At 39.2% G+C, this 8696-nt stretch overlaps 1 protein-coding gene across 1 annotated transcript; it reads right to left on the minus strand.

Moving 5' to 3' along the window:
* Positions 1–2706: 2706 nt before the first annotated feature.
* Positions 2707–5083, minus strand: LOC131068197 (subtilisin-like protease 4). The gene has a single exon (XM_058003371.2). It carries the CDS (start codon positions 5032–5034, stop codon positions 2881–2883), a length of 2154 nt encoding a protein of 717 aa, XP_057859354.2. The 5' UTR covers positions 5035–5083; the 3' UTR covers positions 2707–2880.
* Between the last annotated feature and the right edge of the window lie 3613 nt (positions 5084–8696).

The following is an 8696-nucleotide window of genomic DNA, read 5'->3' on the forward strand; positions in this document are numbered from 1 at the left end:
AGATAATGTGATCGAAATTTGATTGACAAACAGAGCATAAAAATTATACCTAGCCTCTAAAGACCTCATCTGACACCCAGACTAATGAATAGAGTCAAACAACAAGTACGGGGATCAAACTAAAATATGACTAAAATTATTAAGGATTAATTTAAGATCCTAATATTTCCTCAAAAATATAATAATTCATTTCAAATCTAAAAATGGATTCATAATTAATCTTTCTAAATCAATCAAAAACAACAAAACTGGTCAACTAGACTTGCACAAAGGAATGCCAAATTAAATGTAATCTTGTAAGAAATAATGGAAATGTATTTTCTAAAATTTAACAAAATAATATAAGGTTTGAAGAATGAGTTAATACACCAGCAAATGACATATATTTTATTTTCAAAATCTCTACCAAACCCACAAAACTGTAATAACACTACACTACCCAATTCACCCAAAACACCACAAACTAATTTTTTTTGAATTGTAAATGAAAATAACCACATATAAATAAGATTAAAATCATAGTAAGAGAAACGTAATTTTGAATCATATTAGAGAAATCTTTCACGACAATAAATCCATATAACTATACTTGAAGATTATTGGAAACAACACAAAGATTTCTTATAGAACCAACCCCTAAAAACTCAAGGAAAAACATAGAATTTCAAAGAAAAACTTAACGTACATATTTAGAATTTAAAACACTTTCAGATCATACAAAAACACTTAAAACACCATTTTTCCATTGCAAAAACAATAAAAAGATATAACATTGAAGAGGGAATCAAACCCTACCTTAGATCCTACAAAGACAAAGAAAGGAAGAGGAAAGAAGAGAAATGGGAGTGTGAATCCTCTAACACAAATAGAAGAGAGTCTCCAATCATCAAGAAAGTAAAAATGTAGCACCAAAACTCCAACCCAATCCTCAAATCAACAAAGAAATAATTTCCAAAAATTAATATCCAAGTTTGCATAAGAATGAGGGAAAAATCTCTTCCAAAACCCTCTTAAATTCTCAAATCAAATTCCCAAGTCATTCTAGATAAAGTTGTAGTAGTTTTTCCAGCAATATCCACCATTCATTAGCAACCAATATTGTCCAGATCCTCTCTCACAAATCTCCTCATAAATACAATTCAAATCCTCAACAAAACTCTCCCAAAATTTCCAGCCAAAAATCCTCTATCCACCATGCTTTCCAAAAAAAATAAAAAATAAAGAATAATAATTCCCTCTTAACCAATTCATGGGAAAAGCCAACTCTCAACCTCCAAAATGGTTAATTAAAATTGATAACCTTAATTCCTACACAACCAATAAAAACTAAAGAAACATTAAAACATTAAACACTAATCCAAAGCTTAGATTAGGTGGAATTAGGGTTTCCCACCAAAACAAATTCAAACACTAAAAAAAATACAATTGTTATTATAAAGTCACCTCTTAAAAAATAGCCACCATAAAATGTGTTTCCTTAAATATTAATAAAAAAGGGAAATAATACATTATGCTCATAAATGCAAGCACATACATACATACATATATGTGTGTGTGTGTGTGTGTGTGTGTGTGTGTGTGTGTAAACCATATAGTTAATATTTATAAACAATAATTAATACAAATGATAAAGATAAATAATCACTTACACACCCACATACAAACATAACTAGGGTTATCGGATATTACCTTAATGGCATTCTGATTAGGTAACCACATGACAAGGGTTATTTTGCTTTAGTAGAGAAAAGGTTATAGGTTGCACTGGGTTAATTGGGCTAAATGATATCTTCCACAACCACCACCAAGATTATTTAGGCATGCTCTGACCTATGAAACTAGGTGGAGTCGATGCCCTATACCAGCATCAGAAATGCACACATGTGCAACTTGTACATACACATCGGTGAAGGGAAATCGTGACATCATATGTCTCTCTTAAGAGAGTGATAAGACATAATCCCCTCACACCACAATTAAAAATATGCACATAATACATGAATCCAATCTTAATGCATTTCAACTATTGTAATCAATCACATCTTAATATCTAATTAAATCCGTTAGAACATGGGTTAGTACCATAAAACAATATGCATCGCCTATTCATTTCTTATTCATAAAGGAACATAATTCAAATCCATTGAAACATAAAAATTAACATGGCATATATCATCTTTAACATCATAGCAAAGTCTCGTAAGGATAAACCATCATCCATACCTAACAAGACCACTAGAATTAGGATTAGCACTTGATATCACCTCACAAGTAGTAAACATAGAAGAGGTATCACACATAAATCTAACTTCAAAATTATTGCAGAATATAATCAACATGATCAAAGTAATCATAATGAATCTACCAATATCAAAAAGAATATCAAGATAAAGAATAAAACAAAAGACAAGAAGTATCAAGAACACAAACAAACTCATAAATATCATACACATCTAATCACAAAGAAAAAATTGAAAAGAGACACCACACAATATGTTTACGTAACATACTTTGAAATTTTTTCATAAGATATTCTCATGTCACACAATTCTTGGGATCCATCACAAGCTTGTTGATTATGTTGACTGTATTAAGTCTTGTCATTCAATGTAAGTCTTCGTTTTAACCAATGTAAGTAAGTCTTATTGATTCAATAATTGAAATTTATTAACTTTATAAAAACAAGATACAAATCAACATCGAGGGATACATTATAGCTAGGGTAGGCGAGGCATTAGAACATAATATTCCGATTGAAAGCAACCCTTCTTACTAGGATGGTATTTACTATGATGGTTTATACCAGATGACCGATATGGGGCTTCTAACTTGGTAACCAGAATGAATAGAGGTAGAATTGGAAGCCCATGTAAGAGAACCTTAAGCAAATGAATGCGTTGCTGGATTGGGTACCGTGAACGTGATGTTGTAACTCTGCTTCTCCATCACTTTAGTGAAGGATAAAACTGATGGACTCACACTAACCTCCACTCCAACGGGTGCCTGGATACTGGCCATATATGTAGAGTCGGCCGCCCCAACGTTAGTCACTGTTCGTCTCAACGTAGTTGAGACAGGCGCTACTGTTGTATCGAAAACCGCAGAGAAAGACGGGTAATTCAAATTTCCCGGGCGAGTACTTTCAGGGTCACTAGTAGGGCATGTGACCCTTGTACCCACAATGGCCCCAATCTGGCTAGTTGTGTAATTCAGGCCACAAAGGTAAGGGATGTAGTCGGCCGGAGTGATGTCATATATAAGCCCTGGGTTCACTGCCTCTTCTGGATTTACATGTCCCGCGCCTGTACCAAAAACGTCAGCTGTAGCATTGGTTGAGCTGTCAAGGATGAGCTGGCCTTTCTTATCCATAACGCTTGCCGTAGTCATGAGAGCAGATTTGATGGCAGCCGGGCTCCAGTCCGGATGGGCAGCTTTGATCAAAGCGGCCAGCCCGCTCACATGGGGACACGACATGGAGGTCCCGGAAATTATATTGAACTTAACCAACCTCTGGTCATCAGGGAGGCCTGTGGCGCCAAGATTTAAAGGCCACGCCGCAAGGACATTAACTCCGGGTCCTATCACATCCGGCTTTAGGATGTCCGGATTGGCAGTGCTCGGACCCCTGGACGAAAAAGACGCCACAGAGGGCGCTTCCTTGCTGCCGAACACGGTGCCCTGAAAATCAATCCCTGCAGTCGGTGTTTTCCCTGAGGCTGCGTAAGCTTTGATGGCGGCACCAGCTTTATAGCCGACATAGGTTGCCGGCAAGACATGGGGATCTGCTATGATTTCCTCCCCAGACGTAACATCCGCGACCAATATCATCCCCGCCCCTCCTGCTGCTCGAACCACGTCAGCCTTCTCTACTCTAGCTACGGAGCCTCGTTCACACACCACAATCTTTCCCGCCACGGCGCTGGAGGTCAGGCTCCCGTTCAGGCACAAATTTCCACCCGCCGTGGTAACATGGACCAGCGATTTGGAGCCGGAAAGGCCTTTCCCTGGGTACAGAGACTCTCCATAGAAGACTCTCCCGTCGCCCAGTTGGACGGTTGCGATGAAATTTCTATCCAGGGTGCTCGCTCCCACTGTCATGATCCACGGTGCCTCGTTTGAAAGAGTAGAGTTATCGGGACCGCCGTTGCCTGCGGAGCAGGCAACAAAAATCCCCTTCTGGACTGCAGTAAAGGCACCCAGGGCAATGGGATCCGCGTAGAAGGGAACCGAGGATCCTCCAATAGAGAGCGACATGACGTCTACCCCGTCCGCCACAGCTTGGTCCATGCCTGCAAGAATATCCGTTGACAGACACCCGTCAGCCCCGCAGACCTTATACATGGCTACATGAGCACCCGAAGCCATTCCAGACGCCGTTCCGGGCGCGTAACCGAACAGACTGGCATTGCCAACGCGGGTACCGGCGGCTGTAGATGAGGTATGAGTCCCGTGGCCTTCTGTGTCGCGTGGACTGGGGTCGCTGCTTAGAACTCTGGCTCCTATCAGTTTGTTGTTGCAGTTGGATGAGTTGAAATCAGGGCCACTTTGGCACACACCTTTCCACTTTGGCGGCGGGGGAGGCATTCCGGCGTCCGAGAAGGAAGGGCTCTCTGGCCACACGCCCGTGTCTAACACTCCAATTATGACGCCCTTGCCGAAATCGGTCGCCGGCCAGAGCCCGTTGGTGGGCTGGAGCCCCAGAAATTGGCCGGAATATGAGGTGTGCAATGGCAGGAGAGTGTCTGGGTACGCCGCAATAAAGCCTTGCTTGTCTCGCATTGCTTCTAGTTCTGGGTCCGTCAAACGAGCAGCGAACCCATTCAATACATGCTCGTAAGCATACACCAAAGCTTTATCTTGCCCTACAAATGACGAGTACCATTTCTTGCGGTCATCCAGAGTTGTTAACTCAGTCTCCGGATGTTCAAGCTGAACAATGTACGTCGTTTCTTTTGCATGAACACTGGCAGCCAACACGGCCATTGCGAGGAACAAAATGCTGGCAATCATAGAACGATGAATGGAAAAATCCATGATAACTCTTCGAATGATGAAATCTTTGATCAATATAATGAATCAATCTCTACATTTACCTTCCTAAACTCATTCAACTAAAACACTTCTTCAAACAAGTATAATTTTACACTTTATACTTTGACACTGACCAAAATAACACTAAAATGGTCTTAATCTTGATACTTGCAAATGTCACACTTGACCATATAAATGAAAAGCGATGCAACTTTTAGACAAAATGAAATCCTGTAGACTGCTTATTGATTAACAGTGTTCCTGGCTTTGCACACCATAAAAAACGAAAATGCTCACATCCAGCTGAGGCTGACCTGCTTACTTGTAAATAAGTTCCAGTTATATAGCTTCCAATGTGAAAATTAAAATGTAAGGATAACACCTGCTCGTCTTGAAAGATCCGTCCAATTTATTGGAGGATTGACTACTGGTCCTTCCGGAAAACAAATGAATGACGAGAGGTCGTTAGCAGAATCCGGAATTTTGGTAAAGATCAATGATTTCAGAATTTTCTGCACATGTGGCCATCTGTAAACAACGTGGTATAAAGTCATATTATTTTCGCAGACCGTCCGCGGAACCAAATTTTGTTATGCTAATGTGGGTATCATCGCAAACAATGTTTTATGTTTTCGGAAGGATTGAAGAAGCCGAACTCGCTTTCTATAAGGTCCAATATAAAAGTCTCACAAAACCACGTATATAATTGGGAGGAATAATTCCTAATTTTCATTTAGTTGGCTGATGTTATTTTATTTATTTAAAGTGAATTATCTTCCTGTTTGTTTCGCCTTCCACAATAATGTTTATTAAACAAAAGATATTTTAATAATGAACACCACTATAGAATCTAACTTCTTTCCATTGGAAACATGTGTAAGATGCTTACATTTTATACTAGAGGATTATATTAAAATATTTTATATTTAATAGTTTTATTTAAATAATTGACAAGTTGTTGTCATTTGTTTAAAAAATGGGTTTAGATTCATTGTTATGATTTCATCTAAATATTCCATCAATTCTATCAATCAATCTACATGTGTGTAAATAATTCTCACTGATAATCACTTTTGTTTTGATTAAAATTATTTTTATAACATATTGACTCTTTAAATTCTTCTATATTAAAAATCTCTTATATTCATTTACTTAATTTACTATTTAAGTCCTTAATCAATATTTATTAATATTCCTTTCCACTAAATATTACCATTGACCTATCCTCTCACAATTGTAAGGAAAGCAAAGTGTGGAATACACTCTCCTATCGTCAATTGTAAGGGGAGAATCAGGCAAGGGAGTATTTTAATTTCAGTTTGCTATACATTAAGATAAACACAGACAAATGAACACCAGATAAAGACACTAGATATACGTGGGAAAACCCTTACGGGTAAAAAACCCACCACCAAGAAGATTCCTTTATTCAGTAAACAACACGGTTACAATAAATTCTCATATCTTCTTTTCAGACTCTATTCTCAGATCTTTGTTCTCACAACATGCAGACACCTCTCCACTCGGCTTCTTCAACTTCAACTGTAATGACTACTTCCTTGACCACCTATATATACCAAACATTCCTCTATCAGTTTGTATACCGACCTTGTAACCATTGAGTAACAACCTATCCATCCATGAACTCGTGGAAAACCAATTATCCCACATTCATTTGGAAGTCGGGTCGGTTCGTATTCAAATACACCGACACAAACATTCCACGTGTCTGCCTACAAGTCTTTTGGACTTCGATCTGGGTGACCATCCGTAGTCAGATACTTCTTCATCGGCCCATTGGAATCATCACTCAAAAGTTACCCCGATCTTCAATCACTAGTAGATGACCTCATCGACCCATCACAATAACAAACAACCACTTCTTTCGATCTCTGATGATGCCCCAATCACCGAAGGCAATCCCGATCGTCTGATCTTCCTTGATCTCTTTCTGTGCTCCGCCACGTGGCACCCCTTGATTGGTTCCAGGTCCCCGCTTTGAAATCTTAGCATGACCTCACTATTCGCCCAAAATTCTTCTTTGTCGCTGGGTCGTGATGGAAAGTCTCACGAGCAATTTCCCATCGCGACCTAGTGACCACCGTCGGATCTTCTGCAATCACCGTCCAATAATTTTGATCTTCTCGGCCTTTAATTCGCCTTAGTTGCTCTCCTGTTGGGTCCCACCACTTGGTCTCCATGTCGTGAGAATAAACTGGTGAGCTACTTCCCATCGTGGTATAGCGACCGCCATCAGATCATTCTTGATCACCGTCTGATCTGCCCAACTTGCTCACCCGATAATCGAACACAGGAAGAGGTTCCATTGGTCATCGACATAACTTACATCTTGTTCCTCCAATATCCAATGACGACTTGATCACTGAAGGTGACTTCATCAAGATATCGGCAAGACTTCAATACAGCTAAACCAGTAGGTGATGTTAACCCGAACATTGGTCAGGAGATTCAAGGCATATTCCCAACAATCTCCCACTTGCCAAGGAATCTACCGGACCTATCTACCATGCCAAACACTTACAGATTTCACTGAGAACCATGAACTCTAAAGCCCATCATTCGATCAGAAAACATAAAGAAACACAAAATTAACATGTGCACCTATGTAGAGTAGTCTCATCTTATTCATGAACATTTCCACCTTCTATCATGCCACTGCCACTAGACATACATAGAAGTTATTCACTGAGAAAACTACAACTCTGTCTCCCAAGCACACCAATCTCATGATCCAAAACTAACCGAATGTACCAACATTTTTACAGACATAGCTAGAATAGCACCCACAACAAGTGCTAGCACATCCAACTACACAGACCCTTAAGGTATACCAAAATGAATTTAGAACATTAACATGTACTACTTGTTACTCAAAGTCTCAAGCTTCACATGCACTACACACCATGGAGCTGCCACTGCACAGGTAATGTCACAGTTGAAAATAACCATTTACAACATCACAAAGAAGTGAATAAATCTTTGTACCAAGAGATTTCCCAATACTGACTAGAAGCAAGTCTTCACAACACCCTGCATCATGCCCCTCTATACCCACCTCTCAAATGTCAACTGTGTTATAACAGATGAATGCATCTCAGTTGGACCTATTAATCATTCCAACACATACATCTCTAGCCATAAGAGAAAGATAGCACCATCTATTGTTTCCATATATCCATGAGCAACTGTAACTGATCAACACATGCCAAACTCCAAATGCATAACCACATTATCATGAAGTATCAAACAATATGATCAATGTACTCAACATTACAAAAACAAAAAACTAGATCATTATGAAACTTTCCAACTACAGAATCAGGAATCTAAACATGGCAAACATGATCTAAAACATCTCTTCCAATGAGATTACATGCTCTGTATGAGCATAGCCATATTAAGTCACAAATATAAATGCATCTCAAGAGTGTACCCAGACATAATATAACACATCCTAACTAAGGAAAACAACATATCTTCCAAAGACTTATGAATCCTCAAGATGTTAGCATCTTCAGTCACATGAAGATCATCCACCATCAAATGATGAATATGCATCACTGCCAAAGACCCCTAGTACCTAATCTTACATGGCATCATGATAGAACCAGACACCACTAGATGTATGTCTTGCCAAAGCAACG

This window comes from Cryptomeria japonica, chromosome 10, assembly GCF_030272615.1.
Source record: "Cryptomeria japonica chromosome 10, Sugi_1.0, whole genome shotgun sequence".
Classification (NCBI taxonomy): domain Eukaryota; kingdom Viridiplantae; phylum Streptophyta; class Pinopsida; order Cupressales; family Cupressaceae; genus Cryptomeria; species Cryptomeria japonica.

Coding starts and splice junctions, on each gene's coding strand:
- LOC131068197 (XM_058003371.2), bottom strand. CDS start 5,034: ATGGATTTTTCCATTCATCGTTCTATGATTGCCAGCATTTTGTTCCTC.